This window comes from Saccopteryx bilineata, chromosome 6, assembly GCF_036850765.1.
Source record: "Saccopteryx bilineata isolate mSacBil1 chromosome 6, mSacBil1_pri_phased_curated, whole genome shotgun sequence".
Classification (NCBI taxonomy): domain Eukaryota; kingdom Metazoa; phylum Chordata; class Mammalia; order Chiroptera; family Emballonuridae; genus Saccopteryx; species Saccopteryx bilineata.
This window is the reverse complement of record NC_089495.1, coordinates 72932392-72955896: the sequence shown is the minus strand read 5'-3', so window position 1 is coordinate 72955896 and position 23505 is coordinate 72932392. Positions and strand designations below refer to the sequence as shown.

Sequence of the window (23505 nt, the reverse complement as noted above, 5' to 3'; positions counted from 1 at the left end):
CGGGTGGCTCGAGCCAATCACAGCTGTCCTCTGGGACAACACCATTATTGGATAATGTGCAAAGTACACAGGTCGTTGTATGGCTCTCATGGAATTACATTTTAAAATATGTGGCGTTTATGGCTCTCTCGGCCAAAAAGGTTCCCGACCCCTGTGATAGAGGGATGAAGTTAAGAATTATTGAGCACCTACTATGTGTTGGGCAATAATTACACACTTTACATATGCCAAATAATTTGATCCTCAAAACAGCTCTATTTCATCTACTTTACAGATGAACTATATAACATACCTAAGGCTGAACTATATAACATATCTAAGGTGATAGTGTCAGTAAACAGTATCCGTAACTGCAGGTCTTTCTAGCTTTAGAAAGATCTTCAGACTCTCAGCTGCAGCAGAGTGAACAGCTGCTGGTCTCTGTAATGATAAAGCTGTGATTGATTACAGTACACTGGTTGTTTGTTTCAGGGCGGGTTCCTCAAGAAGCAGTGCCTGAGGGTGTCTGTGGCTTACTGAGGGTATGGTCTCTCTCCCCAGAAAGGAGAAAGGGAAGCAGGGGAAGGAGCTGAGCAGGACAGGCTCTCTGCTGGTCCATGCTGAGCTACGAGGCAAAAATCACCAGCAGGATTGGCTCTACCTTGATACAAGAGAGGGACCTTGTTTATCCTGAGTTAGTCACTGCCTGTGGGTTGCAGTGGCTCTGGGCTGTCCCCCAGTGGAGGTGCAGTCTGAACCCATAGCCCCACGTGCCGGACAGGTAAAGCGGACCCTGTCCTGGGCATCAATAGCTCCCACTTTCACTGACTCTGGGGGAATTTCCATTCTAAAAGAAGATTCCAAGGAAAGGAGAGCCTTGGTCCAAAGGAATGCGTCTTTACCACTTCAGGTCCTGTGGCAAGTTATTGTGGGAGATACTTTTGCATCAGAGGGCGGGAGATGGAACCATTCAGAAACCCCAAGTTATACCTATAAACGACTGTTTGATTATAGTAGCTGAGTCCAAATGCCATTACTGTTTAACAAGATGACTTTTGTGTACAATATTCATTGGCTCATCCCAGCAACCTCATGGAGTTGATGGCAGGTTTTGTTAGCCTCACATTACAGGAGAGTTAAGTGGTTCAGCGGCAGAACTTGGATGTGAGAAAGCTGGGCCTAGAGCTTGCTTCTGACAGGAGATTCTAGTGCTCCTCCAACACCTCGCACCCTGTCTGGTTGGGGAACTCTGCAGAAACGCTAACATCCCACCTAGGGTGACTCGACATCTCTTGTTGCCCAAGAATGTTCCAGTTTTAAAACTGAAAATCTCACATTCGGGAAAACACAGAGCCGACCAATCCATTCGACAGAAAAAACAGGGCCTAGGGCCCATAATAACTTAAGAGGCCTTTAAAAGCGTTCTAATTTTAATTTCTTTTACCAGCAAAAGAAAAAAATAAATATAATAATAATAATGAAATATAGTAGTGAAGCCAGCCTGGATTACTATTCATCTTTATAATTTTTAAGTGTGTGTGTGTGTGTATGTGTACGTATGTAAAGGAAATTTCTACAAATCTTATATGTCCTGACATGTTGTCATTTGAAATTTAAAAATGTATATTACAGAAAAAAAATGTAAAAAAGAAAGAGAGGAACAGGCCTACAAAAGTAAAATTGCCTAAGATTCAGCAAGTTATAATACAGCCCTGGAAACCCATTCAGCTCCAGGCAAACAGGGACTGCGGGTTGCTTTAACCCCCTAACAGCTCAGAAGTGGTGCTTGGTCGTAGCTAAGAAGCACTGGGCTTTCCCAGCAGTGGCGACCTGAAGTCATCAGTGTTTCCCAGGTTGTGATTTCCATGCCTCTTGCTGCTTCCCCTCGCATCACACATCAGTTCCTCTGGGTTTCTCCCCAGAGGAGCCCAGGAGCACTCTGCATAATGTGCTCTCAGTTCTATGTCTCTTTTTATTGGCCTGACCAGATACTTATCTTTCTGTCCCAAGCTCCTGGCTCAGTGCCTGGCATATCATAGGCATTCAGTGCACATTTACTGACTGGATAAATAGATTAACAGATGGCCTAATTCAGCCAATTGCTTGTTCTATAGCTTGGGGGACACTAAACACTCTGGGCTTCAGTTTCTTCATCTATAACATAAACACAGTGGGAAAGACAAGTACCATATGATTTCACTCATATGTGGAATCTAATGAATAAAACAAACTAACAAAATAGAAACAGACTGGAAGAAAGTAGGCTGACAGCTATTGGGGTGGAGGCGCTGGTTGTGGGGTAGAGGAATTGAGCTAAAAAGAACAAAAAAGACAAAAGCTCACAGACACGGACAACAGTGTGATGATCGCCAGAGGGACAGGGTGGTGGGGGGAGGTGGTGGCGGGTAGAGGGGACAGATGGTGATGGAGGGAGGGTTGACTTGGGGTGGTGAACACACGGTACAGTGTACAGAACACGTGCACCTGAAACCTGCAAAATTTTGTTAACCAGTGTCCCCCCAGTAAATTTAATAAAAAGGAAAAAAATTAAAAGTAAACAGTGGAATAGATGAACTCTGAGGTCTTAGGGGTCACTTTACATCCTCTGATTTTGTCAGTGCCATTGAAAACTGTGTCTCATTCATGGAATGGTCACTCAAGAGATTCTTAGTCATTGTTGTGTTTTCTTACCCCCGTTTTTCTTTTAGGTCTGTACCAGAAGGCAGCATGTCCGATTTTACCTTAAGAAAAATGTCTCCCACAGGAAAAGGTAAAGTTGATGATATTTTCCTTACTCAGAAAACATAAAAAATCTGGGAAAAACAATTCATAGGTCCTAATTATTTTGTATAGATATTTAATGCTTAGATGCCAACAGTCTAATTTAATTAGCATTGCTAAAGTTAGGCTGGAGAAAAAAAGTAAGAATGCAACACCTTTTGCTTATATAATTGCGATGCAAAGACTTTAAAAAATAAGCTCAGTAAAAATGTCCTGTTTTGTGTGTGACTTTCTGTTTCTGGTTCCCATGAGATCAAAATATTAAGTTATTTATCATCACAAGCACTAGACCTTATTGACTATTATTTACTAAGTGCTCTTCAAGGAGCCCTGTGTGTACAAGGCACATTTCTTTTTTGAGTAAAATGGCCCCCACTAACCCTGCCCTGCTTTATCCCGGGCCCGTGGTTCTACGTTCCCGGGTGCCAAACAGGCCTCACGAGCTGCACGGGCAGTTTCTGCTGGCACCTGAGCAGTGATATGTTATCTTTGATGACGGGGTGTGGGATTTGTTTTCTCTTGCATCCTAATTTGAAACAATACTGGACTTGCCAGCCTAGAAGAGTGAGGTTGGCCAATCAGATGTGCCTTTCAAGATTTCCAACTTAACAAACCAACACTCCACTCCATGTATTTACATCTCTGATTTTCTCATTTTTCTGTTGATAGCTATGAAGAGCTCTGTTCAGGGGGCCACACAGAGACAACAGGGCTTTCTTGATGTGAACAAAAGAAGGACTTTCTTACAGGATAACAGCTGGATAAAGAACCGTCCTGAAGGAGAAAGGTAAGGGGGTGGGGAATGCATGGATGAGCAGAGAGAGAGAGAGAGAGAGCCATTCTTTGTTTGGGAAGCTGATGGCCATCTAAAAAGTGAATATTTTCATTCTATAACACTTTGTTTCATAGCCTAATTTTTGGTAAGATTTATTAAGTTTAAATTGGTAACAGCTGATTTTCAAGAACATCACTACCATTTCTAATATCTACATACCTAAGAGAATGTGAGTCATTAGTGAGAGAAAGGATGGTTTTATTATTATAACTAAATAGATGCTTGTGGCAGGGAGATTTCTGGTGCATGCTGATCATGTCAGTTGAAACAAACACAAAATAATATGATTGCACATTTACAAGTGGAATAATAATTAAAATAATTTTTAAAACAATTTAAAATAAAATTTCTTTATGTACAAGTAAAATCAATAAATTTTTAATTTATTTTAGTCCCAACTAATCATATACATATGTCTAGGTGGTGGTAAATACAGTATTACTATGTAAGGGAAAAGACTTACTATTAAGAAAGTTTGTTTGCTTTGAGCATTGTTTTAACTATGATTGTAAAGCTATGACCACAGGTATATTACCTTCTCACGGATGTAGATTTACCTCTAGCCCAGAAATGTATTTATTATAAATTATGTATAAACATATGCACACATTTTTTTATTTTCTCTTATGTGTCAGGCTTGATACTAGGTAATTTAAATATAAAACATTACTAAATCTCACAACAATCACACAAGGCAGGTATTATATACAATCTTCATTATACAGATAGAAGTCTGAGGCTCAGAGAAGTTAAGTTACTTGTCCAATAGGACAGTGCTATTAAGTGGTATTGTTGAGATTTTTTTTTTTACAGGGACAGACAGACAGGAACGGAGAGAGATAAGTTTTTCAATCATCAGTTTTTCGTTGTGAGATCTTAGTTGTTCATTGATTGCTTTCTCATATGTGCCTTGACCACAGGCCTTCAGCAGACCAAGTAACCCCTTGCACGAGCCAGCAACCTTGGGTCCAAGCTGGTGAGCTTTTGCTTAAACCAGATGAGCCTGCACTCAAGCTGGCGACCTCAGGGTCTTGAACCTGGGTCCTCTGCATCCCAGTCCGACACTCTATCTACTGCGCCACTGCCTGGTCAGGCTAGAGTTGACATTTTTAATGTGACTATTATCTTTCCATTACACCAATGGTTTTCAATCCAGTTAGGGCAATTTTACCCCCAGGGGATGTTTGGCAAGGTTACCAGAGACAGTTTTAGTTGTCAAAAGAGGGGAGTACTCCTGACATCTAGAGGGTCGAGGCCAGTGATGCTGCTAAACATCCTACAATTCACAGGACACTTCCCAGAAAAAGAAATTTAAAAATTCATGATGTCTGCCTGACCAGTGGTGGCACAGTGAATAGAGCATTGACCTGGGACACTGAGCTCCCAGGTTCAAAACCCCAAGGTTGCTAGCTTGAGTGCAGGATCATCAACATGATTCCAAGTTAACTGGCTTGAAGTCCAAAGTCACTGGCTTGAACAAGGGGTTACTGGCCCAGCTTGAGCCCCCTAATCCAGGCATGTGGGAGAAGCAATCAATAACCTCTAACAATAACTAAAGTGTCACAACTATGAATTGATGCTTGTCATCTCTCTCTGCATCCTCTTTCTCTCTCCCTTCCTGTCTGCTTCCCTGCCTCTTTCTCTGTCAAAAAACAATTCATAATGTCAATAGTGCTGAAGTTCAGAAACTGTGCATTACAGGATTCCAAATTTATTATCAGACTGTCTATGGATGGTTATTTGAGGAGTGTACTTGTAACTGTTAAATAGAAATGTCTATTAATTTCTGTTATTAAATATTATTTTAGGGCATTTGGAGACTCATACTAACTTTTAGTTAACATTCTTAGACAACAACTATTTTCTTCTATGAAGCAACATTTATTACTTCTGTCAGAGCCTAACATGGCATTTCTGTTTCTTCACACTGGTAGAGAGATGTCAAATGTAGAGCATACATTTTGGGTTGCAAATATTTTCACAGATGGGTAAAGACAGAGATGCTTAGGACAAATTACAGTTGGCAGGAATGATGGTTTTATGCCAGGCCTGTCTCCTTAAAAAGACCCAGGGGAGCCAGCGTGGGTGGTCTGACAGCTGCTCAGTGAGGAGGAATTGGTTCTGATGTGTCCCTTACGCCCACTGGCCCAGCTCAGGGCTGTGTGTTATACTTTTTCTTCAGGTAAAAACACGTTGGGTGTCTTCTACTCTCTCATAAGTTTAGGGAAGGATACCAAGGATAGAAAAGTTCCCTTGGGATTTTTGAAGATGTGTATTTGCTGGAGCTGTTTCACTATTCTTTCTTTTTAATTGTCTCTAGGGTTTTTTTTTTTAATACATAAACTTTATTATAAATGGTTTCAGAGTGTTGAGTAACATTAGTGGAGCAGAACCAGGAGCAATGTGGTATTTCAAGTTTGATTGGATTGACATGAAAAATGGTTCAGGTACTCACTCTCTGCCTTGGCTCAAGACCAGAGGCTCTAATACGTGTTTTGACAGTTCCTAAAATTGCCTGTAGTTTCAGGTCTGCTGTACAAAGTAAGAATGACATGGTTTTGGAATTTTCTGTCTGAAAGTCTTTCAGGGTGGACCAGTAGGAAAAGCAGATTAAAATAATCTGGATCCTAGACCTACCACTGTCACTTGCTAACCTTTTGATCTTAGGAAAGTCACAAAACACCTGATCAATTTCCTTATCTGTGAATTGGACACGACAGTGTCTTTCCCGCCTAATCCATAGGGTTATTTTAAAGACCAGAACAGAGCAAACTGCATTATTTTCATGGTTCAAGAATGAGCTAAATCTGTGAATAATCAACCTCCTTAGCCACAAATATTAGTAATTATTTTCCTACACTTGTCAAGGAAAACTATGAAGTTCATAACATGAAGACATACAGACATATAGGCTTAATTAAATTTAGAACATTTTTATAGAAAGCTTTCGCCTTCCTGCAGAAAATGTTTATCATTTCTAATATATACAAAGTAGATGGGTACGTGTTCCCACACTCTGATGGAAAATCAAAACAAAACAACAAACACTTACTCCATTGTTGAATCACATGGAAATCTTGTGGGGTGAATTAGAGTAATAATCATTTGCCCTGACAAGCTTGTTTCTCTCCGCCATGGTCTTTCAAGTGGTGACTGGTTAAAATAAATACGCAGTTGTGTTTTTATGCCTGAAGGAAAATGAATTAACCTTGCCAAAAATGGTGAGCTGTTTTATGTCTCCCTTATGTGGTGCTTACTAAATACTGTGGTAATGTTTCATGTGACTTAATTTTGTTCTTTCTCTGCAGAGATGAAAATTATGGCAGGGTGGTGCTCAACCGACATAACTCCCATGATGCCTTGGATAGGTGAGTGTTTTCAGACAAGTGACATCACTAGCAGAAACACAAAGGTGGTAGTTTCTGAGAAGACTTGTTCAAGGCAGGGTGAATATTTGTGGCTACCCTCAGGCTTTCCCTAACATTCTGGGCACGTGAAGGACACTGTGATATCATCAGGGTTTTCCACAGGGCGGACTTTGTGCTTCTCCAGTTCCATCCTCTATAACTATAGCTTGAAGAGTAGAATACCAGTTCTCTTCCCCTGATGTTAGAGGGTAAGGGCTTCCACAGAGACATGAGCAGTTAAGACAGCTCTGAACCATGGGGAAAGGAGCCCTAAAATATAGATAGAATAGCTCCAGAGTTTACTTGCTTTCTGGGATAGTATACTTCTTTTTAGAAACTTCTGGGTTTGTAGAAAACCAGTAAATGATACTCAGTGGCAAATAGACTGACAAAGACAAATTAGTCAAATTAGTAGGAAAATTCAGTCAAAACTAGTAATCATTATGATTTAAATAAAATAAGACTGATCAAATGCATAAATAATACTAAAACAGCCCTGGCCGGTTGGCTCAGTGGTAGAGCGTCGGCCTGGCGTGCGGAGGTCCCGGGTTCAATTCCCGGCCAGGGCACACAGGAGAAGCGCCCATCTGCTTCTCCACCCCTCCCCCTCTCCTTCCTCTCTGTCTCTCTCTTCTCCTCCCGCTGCCGAGGCTCCATTGGCGCTGGGGATGGCTCCTTGGCCTCTGCCCCAGGCACTAGAGTGGCTCTGGTCATGGCAGAGCGACGCCCCGGAGGGGCAGAGCATCGCCCCCTGGTGGGCAGAGCATCGCCCCTGGTGGGTGTGCCGGGTGGATCCCGGTCGGGCGCATGCGGGAGTCTGTCTGACTGTCTCTCCCCGTTTCCAGCTTCAGAAAAAAATAAATAAATAAATAAATAATACTAAAACACATTTGCACTCACAAACATACAACCATCCCCATTAGAAGTACCCAGTTATTAATCAGACACAAGTTATACCTGGTCCAGTAGCCTGTGTGTCTCCCAGAGGTACCTAGTAAAGGAGTGTAATTGTCATTCATGGTGTTGTCTTTAAAAAGTTAATTTGACATCTTGAGTACAGCTATTTTTGGAAACTTTTATTTGTGAATTTTTCTAAGCTCTTTTAAACCTGGTCATAATTTTGACCTGTTGTAAGGGTACCAAGCTTACAGCCCTTGACACAAAGTATCTGGTTTTCTGGTTCCCAGCCTTAGTTCATCTGATTGAATGACTGTTTCTGTGACTTGACAGATTCCATCTGTGCCTCCTCCTTGGTCTTCATGATTTTGAAGATTACAGTCTTGTTTTTAGTTGACCCCCATATCACCAAACAAAGGAAGCATGACCATTTGAGTCCAGCCACCAATGGAAATTGCTTCCACCATTATTGTCCTTTCTGTGGACCATTAAGGAATGAACATACTTGTTTTGAATTGTGACCAGGAAAACTAAGTTTCATAATCTCAGCATGTTTTAGGATAACAGGAGCTTAATGCTTTCGGTTCTTATTTTATATGTTAAAGTATACTGGTTTCCCGAAACCTTTATATGGTAGATAGTATTTTGGTTAAAGCAGCACACTGAGCTTTTATCTTCAGTAACAAAAATCTTGAAACCCAAAATATATTCCCTTTGACCTACATTCTCTAAAAGGATAGTGTAGATTATTCTTTCCTTGTGCTTGCTCAAATGGATGCCCACTTGACACTTTCCTGCCCTTTGATCCACTTGGAGGTTTACTTAGTACCACTTCGGAGCACCTACTTTGTGCCAGATGCTGGGTATGCAAAGGTACATATGACACACCCTTGACCTTAAGGAGCTGTCATGTTCATAAAAATAAAAAAAAATAAAAAAAAAGATGGCTCCATTAACTAAAATACCAAATAAAATTTACCATGGAAAGTGCGCTTGTAGAAGTGTGTGTGAGTGCTTTGGGAACAGAAGGAAGGGGGAGAGTACTCTGCCGGAACAAAGGAAGTGGGCGTTGGTGTTGGTGCCACTGCTGAGGAAGGAGGAGTAAAGACTACCCAGTGGGAAAGGGTGGCTGGTGGCCAAAGCGCGAAGAAAGACACCCTCCCAAAGAGCTCCTGGGAGCCGAGACTGAAAACGAGGGGAAAAGAAAATAATACATTCTCATTGCTCTAATTAACAAGCTTCATCTTATCACAAACTAGGAAATTTTACTGTGATCTTCTCTGCCAGATTATTAAAACATGTCACATAAGCACACATGATGTCTGCACAGATGCCTACTGTAAGCCAGATACTATTGTACAGTCTGGAAATAGAACACAATCCCTGCTGTCATAGAGCTTGTAGTCCCAGTTGAAGGCAGAGGAGGGAGAGACTGAAAAGAAATAAACACAATATAGTATGTTCTGTTGTAGTAAGTTCCAGGAAGATTGAAGGCAGCGAAAGAGATGCAAAGGGATAGTGTCGGAGAAGGGGCTGTTTTACAGAGGGGTCGGATGGCCCCGCAGCACGTGTTTGCATTCATGCATAACACATGATGATGAACCACAGATGATTTCACTGAGTTCCCTTAAAAACTTGGGGAATTGTGTTAAGCATTTTCCTTTACTTCTTTCTTGCCTTTGACACTCTTCTTTCTACCTTGTTTCTGTGTGTTCACATTTATGTACCCTCCAAGGTCCAGCTCAAACTCCACCTCAACCATAAAGCCTTCTCTCACTCCTGCTTCTGGGAATAAGCTTTCTCAATTTAGAACTTTGTACTTTACTTGAACCTCCTTGACGACATTGACCACTTTCTTCCTTTGGGTGTAGGAAGGTATCTAATTTGTCCCTCTAGCTCTGTGTCTGTTGAGTCCACAGTTATTTCTTATCAGGTTCCATTTAGTCATCAGTGCTGTACATTGTATGCTGTTTGATCTCCAAATATTGTACTTCCCCATGTATAAGGCACACCTTAATTTTGGGGCCTGAAATTTGAAAAAAAAATGTATTACATAAAGTTATTGAACTCAAGTTTTATTCATCATAAAATTCATACAACTCCTTATGACTGTCAAAACTCTCATCCATTATCTTGTCCTCATCTGTGTCTGATGATGAATCACTGTCTTCAACAATGAGTGCAAAAACAAATGCAAAAAAGTGGGAAATGCAAGTAAAAAAAATCTACAACCACTGTATAAGACACACCCAGTTTTTAGATCCCAAATTTTTCGAAAAGTATGTGTCTTATACGTGAAGAAATATGGTATACAATAGCAAGTTAAAAATTAAATCTTAAATATACTGTTTTGGGACTTTTTACTAATTTAATACCTTTGATCTATAAGCTTCAAATGATGCTTTGATATGCAAACACAGTAAAAATTGGTATAATTCTCCAATGAGCTTGTTTTCCCCGTAACACAGGGTTATATAAAGCATTGAACTGGCTTTATAATTCTTTGCTGATTGATCGATCTGGTCAAGATATTTCCACTGCTTTAGTGATCATAATTTCTACTACTGAGCTTTCTCTTCTCTCTTCCCTCCTTTTCTTCATTTTCTTGTCTTCTTCCCTCTCCCTTTTTAAATCTGTATTCTTCTTCCTCTACTCTCCCTCCCTCCTGTCTCTCCCCTTTCTACTTCTCCCTATCTCTTTTCCCTTCTCTTCTCCTTCCAACATCCATCTGTTTTCTCTTCTCCTATTTTCTTTTTTTCATTTCTTTCCAATTTTTCCGGATTCCTTCTCTTCGTTTCTTTCCTCTCCCGCCCTCCCTGCTGCTGGTGCTTTTCTTGTCTTTCAACCCTGTCCACGGTGCTGAACTTTAAATAAAGCAATTTGTATTTAGTCTATTGTGCTGCCTTTTGATGCTGTTAAAACTCTGCAAACAAAATATGGCTGATTATAAGGGACTGAGCTTCTCTTATGTAAAAGTCAGCACTGACAAGAGTACATATTAATTATTAACCACTTTTCAGGTTGTATTGTTCCTCAATTGGAGTATGTTGTATCCTAGTTAGAAATAAGTGAATTTAGAGAAGAATTCCTTTACTAGCATGAGGAATTACCATAAGCTTTTCTTTCCAACTCAAATCCTTGGAATATTTAGATACTTTTTCTTTTCTCTCTCTCTCTCTCTCTCTCTCTCTCTCTCTCTCTCTCTTTGTATTTTTCCGAAGTTAGAAGTGGGGAGACAGTCAGACAGACTCCTGCATGCACCAAATTGGGATCCCCCCACCAGCATGCACACCACGGGATGATGCTCTGCCCATCTGGGGCATTGCTCTGTTGCAGCTGGAGCCATTCTAGTGCCTGAGGCAGAGGCCATGGAGCCTTCCTCAGTGCTTGGGCCAACTTTGCTCCAATGGAGCCTTGGCTGTGGGAGAGGAAGAGAGAGACAGAGAGAAAGGAGAGGGGGAAGGGTAGAGAAGCAGATGGGTGCTTCTCCTATGTGCCCTGACCAGGAATCAAACCTGGGACTTCCACATGCCAGGCCAATGCTCGACTGCTGAGCCAACTGGCCAGGCCAGGGCTCTTTTATTTCCTTCCTTCCTTCCTTCCTTCCTTCCTTCCTTCCTTCCTCCCTCCCTCCCTCCCTCCCTCCCTCCCTCCCTCCCTTCCTTCCTTCTTTCCTTCCTTCATTTTCTTTTGTATTTTCTTGAAGTGAGAAGTGGGAAGGCAGAGAGACAGACTCCTGCATGTGCCCCACCGAGATCCACTTGGGATGCCCACTAGGGGGTGATGTTCTGCCCATCTGGGTCGTTGCTTCGTTGCAACTGGAGCCATTCTAATGCCTGGGCAGGGGCCTTGGAGCCATCCTCAACGACCAGGCCAACTTTGCTCCAGTGGAGCCTTGGCTGCAGAAAGGGAAGAAAGAGAGAAAGAGAAAGGAGAGGGGGATGGGTAGAGAAGCAGATAGGTATTCTCCTGTATGCCCTGACTGGGAATTGAACCTGGCACATCCTCACACTAGGCCGATGCTCTACCACTGAGCCACGTGGCCAGGGCTGTCTTTTCTGTATAACATATACATCTCCTACTGAATAGACCAAAATTTTACTAAATGCATGATAGGTTTTATAAACTATTTTTTGGTAATTTCTTTTATTTGCTTCTAATATCTTTGCTGTAGGACAGAAAATCAGAAGAATGAACGAAAAGCCACAATAAGTCGGTACAGATCTGATGACACTTTGGACAGGTAAGGCGTTTTGAACTATGTAAACAGAATGCATAACCTATATTAAATCCCATTTCTTATAAAGCATGAGGTAGTTAAATGTCTACCCAGGTAAGCTTTGAACATGATATTTTATATGAGGTACAGCAGGGCTATAAGAATTGAATTATTGAGGGAAGGGGGCATGGGGGGCCAAGGGGGATAAGAGGGTGGGGGGAGTTATATTTAGTGGGACACTTGAATCTATGTAAACACAAATTAAAATCATAAAAGAAAAAGAATTGAATTATCTTCTTCAAAATTCAAAATCTTGACTTGATAACCCTATTTTCCTAAAAGCCTGCTAATAGCTGTATAATAGGGGGGAAAAACTGAGGAAACTGGTTTGAGTACAGGTAGGGTGGGCATTGTGTGGAATCTGTTCAATTTAAAATGGAGAATATAGTCATTTTTATGGATATAAGTTGTCAATTCTTGCTCCCACTTTTTGTCTTTTCATCAGATAGTGGAGAAACAGTAGTAGTTTCTGTATGACTACTTTATGGAGAAGCTGTAAATTTTAATAACAACAGTGTTGATCCACTCTAGGATAAAGATATTAGTTCTTTACTTTAGAAAGCAAAATTAAGCCCTGGCCAGTTGACTCAGTAGTACAGCATTGGCCCAGTACGTGGAAGTCCTGGGTTTGATTTAGCTGGTCAGGGCACACAGGAGAAGCACCTGTCTGCTTCTCCACCCCTCCCCTTCTTGCTTCTCTCCCTCTCCCCCTCTCTCTCCCCCTCCTGAAGCCATAGCTCGATTGGAACAAGTTGGTTCTGGGTGCTGAGGATGGCTCCATGGCCTCTGCCTCAGGCGCTAAGAAGAGCTTGGTTGGTGAGCAATGGCGCAATGCCCCAGATGGGAAGAGTATCACCTACTAGTGGGCTTTCTGGGTGGATCCCAATTGGGGTGCATATGGGAGTCTGTCTCTCTGCCTCCCCTCTTCTCACTGAATAATAATAATAATAAAAAACACCAAAATTACTCTTTCAGCCCTGATGTCACCATATGGCTTATAGAATGAGTCCATTATGTTGTGCCTGTTGCTAGTTTACTCTTATACAGAAGATAAGAGTTCATTTCTATTGAGAATATTAGAAATGTCTATTAAAGTTGAAGTGTAAATGCTACAAATCACATTTAAATTTTATATTTGGTAGAGATACATAGTAAGCATAAGTAAAGAGCAAAATTAACATCTTTGAAGTCTAGACACAATAGACACATGAGGTCATTGATAGTTGAAGTCACTCCCTGTAGATTAAGATGTGCTGTTATTGTAGACAAAAATGCTACATGCTGCATTTTAAGCAGATATCCTGAAACTTACAGTATCTAAATTGTTCTATATTCAGACTATACCAGTGTTAATTAATATAGCAAATGTATATACTTTACTCATAAGTTTTCAAAGTTAACCTACCTAAGGAAGAACAATCAACCCTGGTGTCCCTAAGGAGTTGACCTCTCTCTCTTGTAATTAATAAGCTTGACAAAGATGACTTTGTAGAAGTATATGTACGAGACCTCATCTCCACAGAACTGAGTGAAGAGAGGAGTCAAAATACCTCTGTCCATTCACCTCGGCCTTGTCGGCTGTCCTTTTGCAGTGTTGAATGAAAAGAAAATGGTATTTCTAGGAATAAATTTGAAAGTGGGACAGTCTCTTTGATCTTCTTGATGCCTCAAGAAAGGTAAATATGCAGGAGACCTAAGCCTTTGTAGGCTATGTGTCTGAAAGTTTATATTAGGCCAGTCAGGATAGAGACTTGGAACACTAGCAATGAACTAGACCAGACCACATAGGCAAACTAGTTGAGTTACCATCAACCTCAGCTGCAAATTAGAATTATTGAGAAAGCTTTCACACTTTACTGATAACTTGTTCTCACTACATATTAGCCCCCAAGTTTTGATTTAATTAGTCTGAGATGGGACCCAGCCATTTTTTAGAAGCTTATAAAGTGATTCTAATATGCAGCCAAAATTAAGAGCTGCCTACATAGCCCCAAACCTTCATTTAATACATTAGAAAATGAAGCTAGATACTTTCTACCTTATTTATGCAGAATTTCAGTGGCATGTTTGAATGAAATATACTGGTTAATTCATTTCCTAGGCAGTCCTGTCTCCCAATAGTAATCTATGTCTCTCAGAGTATAGAAACAGATGTATGGGAGAGGACGCAGGGGTCAGTATAAAAAAAATCCTGTTAGTTGGAGTTGGACACATAATACAAGGCACTCCAAATGCAAGATGTGAATTAATTTTAGGAGGAAGATGATCAAATATATCTGGTGTGTGTGTATGTGCATCTCAATAATTATGCATTTATTTTAAATGAAGATGCGAAAAGTACTGAGTTTATATTAGAAGAGTTACTTTAAAATATGCATATGTAGCCTGGCCTGCGGTGGCGCAGTGGATAAAGCATCGACCTGGAAATGCTGAGGTCGCCGGTTCGAAACCCTGGGCTTGCCTGGTCAAGGCACATACGGGAATTGATGCTTCCAGCTCCTCCTCCCGTCTCTGTCTCTCTCTCCTTCTCTCTCTCCTCTCTAAAATGAATAAATAAAATAAAAATTAAAAAAAAATAAATTAAATTTAAAAAAAATATGCATATGTAGGTAAAATATGAGCTTTTCTAAAAAAAAAACAAAACCCAAAAATCAAAACATAAATAAATAACAGTGTATGTAGCCTTTTATGTGGCCTAAATCCAGGCAGTGGTTTAATGACTTATTTGAAAGACCTAGGTTAGGGCGACCTCTAGTGTTTGGTGTGGAAATGTGTGATTCACCACTCCCTACCCCAGGCCCTGCTTTTCAAAAAATAACATCCCTGATAACATTGGGTATTTCCTGTCTCCCAGACTTATTCCTATTAAACAACTTATTTAATATCACAAGTTGGCAAAAATTTAATTTCCAAGAGAAGCACAAAGTTAATCTCTGTGATAAGACCTTAACATATATATTGGACTGATGGTGTAGAGTTCTCTCCATAATTATTCATAGACTGGAAAACATAGTGGAAGTGAAGAATAATAACTGAAGGGAAGAGATGAGCGTTAAAACAATCACACTACAGAGTCAGGTGTATGGTGACATGGGACCCTACTAGAAAGAGTTTGGAGATAGACTACTTCCTAGTGGCATGGCCAAGAGGAAGTCACCCACCTTCTCTGAGACTCCATTTCTTCATCTATAAAATGAAAATAATTATATCTATATTGTAGGAATGTTCTGAAGAGTAAAGAAAAATGTATAAAATGAGAAATAAAGAGTAATTGGTAGCTATTTTTGTTATTACATGCTGTATTGCCTACATAAATTTACACCAGTGGTAGCCAACCTGGTCCCTACTGCCCACTAGTGGGCATTCCAGCTTTCATGATGGGCGGTAGCAGAGCAACTAAAGTATAAATAAAAAGATAAATTTAACTATAGTAAGTTGTTTTATAAAGATTTATTCTGCCAAACTTAGTGAAAATCTGACATAAAGTACTTGGTAAGTAATTATTATTATATGCTTTAACTTGCTGTAACTCTGCTTTATAAATTTTATAAAGTAAAGTTACTTCCCTACTTTATAAATCACCATTACTGTGGAACCAGTGGGCGGTTAGAAAATTTTACTACTAACAGAGATACAAAAGTGGGCGGTAGGTATAAAAAGGTTGACTACCCCTGATTTACAGTATAAAATTTGATAAAATTTATTTAATTTTATCAACAAAACTCATCTTTATTTAAACCTTGAGAATGTTTGGTATTAAGGTTCTGTCTGTTTTAGACTGATTGTTGCTTTCAGTTTTCCTGAGTAGGAATTTCCCAAAGTTATTTTTATTTTATATGAATAAGGTCTCACAAATAGCTTTAAAGTCTGAGCAGAATTTCCAAGGAACATTTAAGATTTAAACAGTTGATGGTAAAAGTGAAAGTTTAAAGAAAGTTATAGTAGACCCATAGTGTTGGATCAACGAAAGAGTGTTGCTTTGTCTTCCTGAGCCTAATTTTGCTAATCCTAGCTTTGTGCAAGCCTGCAGAAATGCTCCAGAAGATGGCCCCGCATCCTAGGAAGAACCTGGTGTGAGGGAAAAAGGGATGAAACAGGGGTCACAATGATGAGATCCAACCATGGGCATGGAGACTATAGGATTTCTTTTCTTTCTTTCCTTATTTTTTTTTAAGTGAGAGGAGGGGAGGCAGAGAGGTGGACTCCCACATGCATCCAGACCAGGATCCACCAGGCAAGCCCCTTACCCAGAGATGCTCTGCCCATCTGGGGCTGTTGCTCTGTTGCATGGCACTCGAGCTATTTTTTAGCACCTAAGAAGGGAGGCCAGGGAGCCATCCTCAGCGCCCAGGGCCAATGTGCTTGAACCAATCAAGCCTTGGCTATAGGAAGAGAAGAGAAACAGAAAGGGAGAGAGAGAAAGAGAGAGAGAGGGAGAGAGAGAGAGAGAAGGGGAGGTGGAGGGGTGGAGAAGCAGATGATCACTTCTCCTGTGTGCCCTGACCAGAAATCAAACCTGGGACATCCACACACCAGGCTGATGCTCTGCCACTGAGCCAACTGGCCAGGGCAACTACAGAACTTCTAATTTGTCTTTCCTTACCCAGGGGACAGGCAAACACACCTTCAATCACATGGTCCCAACTTAATTACAAAGAAGATTAGAAAATAGTCTTTCTGTGTGCTCAGAGGAAAATAAAATGAGTTTGGCAAACATATGGCATTCTCTATATCACAAAACATTTAAAAAATAATTAAGTCCTCCCTTGATGTATTCTACCAACATAAGAAGTACTATCATTGGCTATATGTATTATTAAAAAATAATGACTATAAAATAGTTAATGAGTTAAATGTTGCATGAGTCAGAAAGGCTAATTGAAAAGCATAAACTTTTAAAAATTCCAAACTCTATCAAATTGCCTTCTAAATAGATTTGCCACAAGTAGCTTTTATATTGTAAAATTTTCTAAAATGTAACATCTGAAAAACATTTATGTTTTACTAGAGAAATGTTATATTATGAAGTTATTCTAGCATAAAAGGAGCCTAAAAGGATTTTAATAATGTAATGTTCATCCAGACTTTGTCTTGTTTCTTTATAAAGGATCTCAGACAGACACGATGCTGCTAAAACATATAAGGCCAATACCTCGGATAACCAACTAACCAATAGGTACCAGTATTTACTAACTTGGGGAAAGAAGCATTCAAGTTCAATATTTTTAAAGCACTACTTATTTACTTACAATTCTTCAATACTACTTAATATCTTTCTGTAAATTCTTATCTTCTCTATTTTTTAACACGAAGAAGTCTGGAGTAAAAACCTTTACTCCTGCACATGGTGAGAGAAAATACAATCTTGTTGCCTGGCTTAAAAATCAAGAGAGCTTGTTGCTTCACGCCATCGTTCCTACCACATTCATGTTTCTGTTTCAGTTATCCTGATGGAAAGATGTGAAATGCATGTAAATGTCAGTTTTTCATTCTTTTTTTTTTTTTTTTTTTTTTGTATTTTTCTGAAGCTGGAACCAGGGAGGCAGTCAGACAGACTCCCGCATGCACCCAACCAGGATCCACCCGGCACGCCCACCAGGGGCGATGCTCTGCCCATCTGGGGCGTCGCTCTGTTGCAACCAGAGCCATTCTAGCACCTGAGGCAGAGGCCACAGAGCCATCCCCAGCGCCCGGGCCAACTTTGCTCCAGTGGAGCCTCGGCTGCCAGAGGGGAAGAGAGAGACAGAGAGGAAGGAGAGGGGGAGGGATGGAGAAGCAGATGGGCGCTTCTCCTGTGTGCCCTGGCCGTGAATCAAACCCGGGACTCCTGCACGCCGGTTTTTCATTCTTGCTAAACAAAATTACTGGAAACATACTGAATTTTCTGAAAGAAAAATTTTTTTTGCAACCTAGATCGACATAAGAAGATCATAAAATCATGTTACCAAATTTATTCAAATACTGATGCTTTTCCTTTTCTTTCTCTCAGATAATGTCTCACCTTTAATAATCATAATTCTAAATTTATGGACAATTTAAAATAAATGCAAATATTAATTCTTTATTGCTAGTCAAACCTTTGTCTTCTTTTTTTTTCTTACCAGACACATGTCCACATTTAGATCACCAGAAGCAACAAAAATGTATGTACTTAACCGAAGTTACATTTTCAGAATAAAATGTATTTTTTTGTATGTGTTCAAGAAAAACCAGGGTATTCTGCCCTCAGGCCAAAGTTTAATGGTAATATAGCCACGCCCTACTGCTTAGGCAGAACGAAATAGTAGAAAGACGGAAGAGGTTTGCAAAGCTTTAGATGTTTACTATGTGGACTGTAACAGAAAAGATATGTGTGCTGACCTCTACTCTAGCCAAACATCAAAGCTTAACTCTTCTATTTTTTTCTAAATCTAAAATTTTAGTTTTTCCCCCCACAGAACCTTTTTATTTTTTCTTACTCCTGTGCAATCAGCTCATTCTCCCTCGACATTTCATATGTTGTCCCAGACACCCATCATATATCTACAACTCAACTGAGTCATGAAATCCTAGATTTATTAACAATCTATTTAGATGACATACATTTTCCCTGGAATGCACTACTGGCAGTTATAAACTTCCCCAACCAGGTAGATTGTTGAAAACTTGATTACTTTTTAAATTTGTATTTACCTATAAAGCAATTTTCACATTGAACCAAACTTCTCCTTAGTTGAAACAGGTCTGGGTCACTTCCATGTTTTTTTTTTTGAGACTTTGTATATATTAATAAATAGTAAAGATTTAAAATGGTGTGCTTTTAAAATATTTTCTTAAACTAATGCTTTTAATGCAACATAATTTTTAGTCACAATACAATTATAGAATTAAATTACAAATATACATAAAATATGCACATATATTATATATATATATCATATATTCATATATAGATATGAATCCATAGCACACCTGAGTTGATCGGTCTGGATTTCAGACACACAATTGATGTCATATAATGAATGATCTCTTCATTCGTTTCCTTTGGTTTTAGTTACTTAGATGAGATCCTGTCAATTTATAAAGTGAGCAAACCAAGGAAGAACTTTTTTGTTGTTTGTTCTTCTATCTTCAAGTGAAATGTTTTGCGGTGGACGGAGAGCTGGTGGGAGTGTTAGATTAAAAGACCTTTAAAGGTGGGATAGAATGAAGAAGTTTCAGGATTGAGAATATTTGTTGTTCTTGTGATTCAACAGGCAACCAGGAAGTTTTCTGGGTACAAATACCAGCAGCACCCCCACTTCCACCTCTGCTACAACTCCTGTGAAGAAAAAGAGGTACGGTGGGCTCGTTGTGTCAGCCTCTTGCCAGCATCTGTCAAGGTTTCTTCTTTATTAACTGCCGAACCACATCGCCTACCAAAGCCCCCGGTGGCTGCAGAAGTCGCCCTGCCTTCCTCGTGGCCTCTCCTCTCCCCCCTAGGGATCCGACTCCTAGTGACTTCTGTTCTCAGTCTAGCCCCCCACCCCCAATCTCCTTTTCAAATATGCAGTCTTTTCTCTGGTCCCCTTAATGTCTTGAATAACTAGGTAATGTTTTTGATGATAGAGCCCAGCTATTCAGGTATTCATTGTAATAGAGTCCTGCTATAGTGAATGTCTTACCCTGAAATAATGACCTGTGCGGCCCTAGGTCGGAGACTCGTTATCTCGTATCTCGAGACAGTGATCTGTGCTTGTGTGATAAAGGCCTCCTCCTCCACCTTCTCCTCCCACATTCCGTCCCTGCTGAGTTTCGTTCATGTATAAGCACAGAGAGGTAGCTAGACCTGTGGTGGCAGAATATTCTTCATAAGACTGAATGTGATGGTGAAAGAGATTTTTGCCTGTTGAAGAGAACACGGTGCTAGTCAATCATGATGTTCCTGGAAAACAAGCATTTGTGAACCTCAGTGCTTTTAACAATCTATTACTTGCATTGCCTGCACCTGGGATTGCGCCTGGTGGAGGGTAGGTGCTCAGTGTTTGTTGATGGAGTAGCTGACCTCCACGGTGCTGCCCTAGTCCTCCCTGAGAGAAACGGCTGATTCTGATTAGCCTGCAGTTGGAATTCTGTGTGCATCTGCAGAGTCTCGGGAAATGTGATCATCTTTCTCTTGGACCCAAATTTCACATTGTCCCACCCCTTTGTTTGTTAGAAACAGACTTGTAAGGTAGGAGGGGAAATTTAATGTCGGTAAATTCAGTCTCGCACCCAGTGCAAGACTCTTTCCTCTGACAGCGCAGGCATAATTCAAGCCAGTGGAGGCAGCAGCCACGCTCACTTCTGTGGTGCGGCTGTGACCAGCTCCCGGGGGTGGCATCTACTACTTACACTGAGGCAGTCTGCTCTGATTCACTCCCGTCTCATTGCAGTTCAGTCTTATGGTGCTCCAGGGAATATACTACTTCAAGAATTTTCTTTTGTTTTAAGTACTTCCTTTTTAATGACACAAGAAATACTTAGAGAACAGGTTTTCTCTTGGGAGTGGGACTTTGCTTCCAGACCAAAGTATATACTTTGCAAAGGCACTGGCTGGACAGAGATACAAGGAGGGAGGAGGGGATCCACCAGTTCTGAGATTTCTGGAGGTTCAGCTTCCAGTGCCGGCTGTACACCTGGGCCGCGTTCGCTGCGTCCTTCTCATGACATGCTACACACTTTTCAAGTTCCCACGTGCTACTGAGTGGGGACAAAACATGGCCTGAGTTCAGGTGGCTAAGGACAAGTGGAGTTGATTTAACCATAAATTCCTTCTCTAAAAGACAGGCCTGCTCTTTTTTCCACAGTAAAGACCAGATATTCTTGACCCCCCCCCACTCTAAACAAGTACTTGTGCTACAACATTAAAGCCATCTTTCGTCCACAGTGGGAAATCAAGTATTTTATTCAGTTGCTTTTGCTGCCTAAGTCAGAAACCTTGAAAAAATGAAATACATTTCTACTGTGCATCATGTCTTCTTATCAGACAGTTGGCTTCATTTTCTCTTGATAATGATGGGTATTTAAAATGCTCCTGACTATTGGATACTAAAAGAAAAGTCTCACTGTTCTAAATCTCTCTCTCTCTCTTTTTTAACATTTTTTTCTCTCTCGCATTTTTCTTTTTTAAATTTTAACACCATGATACACACACACACACACACACACACACACACACACACACACACCCCTCCTTAAGGGAATTTTAAACAGAGTGGTGAAGTAAATGGACAGAACTTTGAAAGAAGGAAGATGTCTAATGGTTGTCTCTTGCAGACCCTTCAGTGACCCTGACTGAACACTGACAGCCTCCAATAGGCACGTGTGGTACTGGAGCCTCCACTGGGACTTCTTCATACCTTCAACTTGTTTTTGCAGCAGAATTTGTTTATTTATTATAGTTGACATGCAGTAGTATATTAGTTGTGGGTGTACAGAATAGTGGTTTGACATTGATGTACCTTGTAAAGTGATCACCATGATAAGTCCAGTACCCTCTGACACCATACACAATTAGAACAGTATTATTGACTATATTCCCCATGCTGCACTTTACCACCCTGTGATTAATGTTACAACTGGCAGTTTGACCTTCTGAATCCCCTCCGCCCTTTTTGCTCATATTCCCCACCTCCCTCCCATCTGACAGTCATCAGTTTTTCTCTGTATCTAGAGTTTGTTTTTGTGTGGTTTTGCTTGTTTGTCTATTTTAGATTCCACTTATGAGTGAAATCATTCGGTACTTGTCTCTCTCTGTCTTATCTATCTCAGCATTATACCCTCCAGGTCCACCTATTTTGTTGCAAATGGCAAAATTTCATTCTTTATATGGCCGAATAATATTTCATTGTATATATGTACAAGTTCTTTATCCATTCATCTATTGCTGGGCTCCTAGCTTGCTTTCATATGTTATAAATAATGTTGTAAATTCACTATGATAAATAATGATGCACTGAATATAGGGGTATATATATCTTTTTGAATTTTCTTCAAGTAAATACCCAAAAGTGGGATTGCTGGGTCATATGGTAGTTATATTCTTAGTGTTTTGAGGAATCTTCTATAATAGCTGCACCATTTTACATTTCCACCAGAAGTGCCCAGGGGAGCATCTTGGGCGGGGCTCTGCTGTGGGCAGAGGCCAGCTTCCATTGGTGTGGGTCTTGGGGCTGCTTGGTAGGAGCCATGGTGCCAGCTGAGGACAGATGCCGCTTGTGCAGAGCCAGAGGGTTTGGAAGAGACTGCAGTGTGAGCAGAGGCCACCTTCCATTGGTGTGGGTCTTGGGGCTGCTTGGTAGGAGCTGTGGTGCAAGCTGAGGACAGACGCCGCTTGTACAGAGCCAAAAGGTTTGGAAGAGACTGCAGTGTGAGCAGAGGCCAGCTGCGGCTTGTGCAGAGGGTCTGACGTCTCTGGAAGAGGCTCTGGCTGGGTGAGCCAGTTGGGCAGGGACAGGTCACAGGGAATTATTGGGACTGAGGAAACGATATTAGCCAGGTTAATGGAGAGTGACAGATCTTGCACCTACCTGTGCAGGGACAGCTAGGAAGGAGGAGAGTTCAACAGAAGAACAATGGAGCCTGCCAATACTTCTGTCCCTTGAGAGAGTTCCCACCAATTCCTGCCCTCACTCTAAAGTGAGTCCATTTCATTCTTCCCCCGCATGATGCAGGTGATTCTCGAACTGCTGCCTCTGTGCTGGAGCTTGGAGCTAGAGAGTTTGTGTGCACCCCTTAAGGCCAGTGTCTCAGTCTCCCACAGACCTTTTTCTCTCTCAGATCGAATCTTTGTTTTCTGGCACAGGTGCCCCAAGCGGAAGAGCCTGGTGTGGGGCTCATATCCATCGCTCCCCACCGGGGAACTTGGATGCCAAAATCTCCCTCCCATTATTGATTGGGGGGTGTGGCCCTGCTGGACCTTGTCTCTGCGCCTCTTACCTCTCCTGACATGGCTTCTTTATATCCTTAGTTACAGGAATGCTGGTCAGCCCGTCTTCAGGTGTTTCTCAGCGATGATCGTTCTATGAGTTAGTTGTAATTTTGATGTGTTTGTGGGAGGAGGCAAACTCAGAGTTCACCTACTCTGCCATCCTGTCTCTGCCTCATACGTCAGGAATTTAAAGCCAAATCTTCTGTCTTCCAATCCAAGCCTTTTCTTCTCTAGGCTATGTCAGTCTTTTCTGAATGGCTTCATTTGTGCTTCCTATCTCAGTCTTTTTGACTGAGCCCTTAGAAATCTCTACCAACTAAAATCATCCCCTAGTAATAAACGTAAAAAAGTAAAAACATCTTTCTAGTTGGATATGTATATATTTGTATATAAACAT

The 23505-nt window shown here is 40.8% G+C and overlaps 1 protein-coding gene across 11 annotated transcripts in view; it reads left to right on the top strand.

Annotated features, from left to right (window-relative positions):
• SCEL (sciellin) overlaps positions 1–23505 on the top strand; it is a 134149-nt gene that overhangs the window by 28042 nt on the left and 82602 nt on the right. For 10 of the 11 annotated variants that reach the window (XM_066235764.1, XM_066235767.1, XM_066235774.1 and 7 more), the window contains exons 2-8: positions 2688–2749; positions 3430–3547; positions 6904–6963; positions 12074–12142; positions 17286–17354; positions 18283–18321; positions 19414–19494. In XM_066235764.1, coding sequence (XP_066091861.1) covers positions 2707–2749; positions 3430–3547; positions 6904–6963; positions 12074–12142; positions 17286–17354; positions 18283–18321; positions 19414–19494 — 479 coding nt within the window. In that variant the 5' untranslated portion in view covers positions 2688–2706. The remainder of the gene's footprint in view (positions 1–2687; positions 2750–3429; positions 3548–6903; positions 6964–12073; positions 12143–17285; positions 17355–18282; positions 18322–19413; positions 19495–23505) is intronic. The other variant, XM_066235768.1, reaches the window with a different exon arrangement.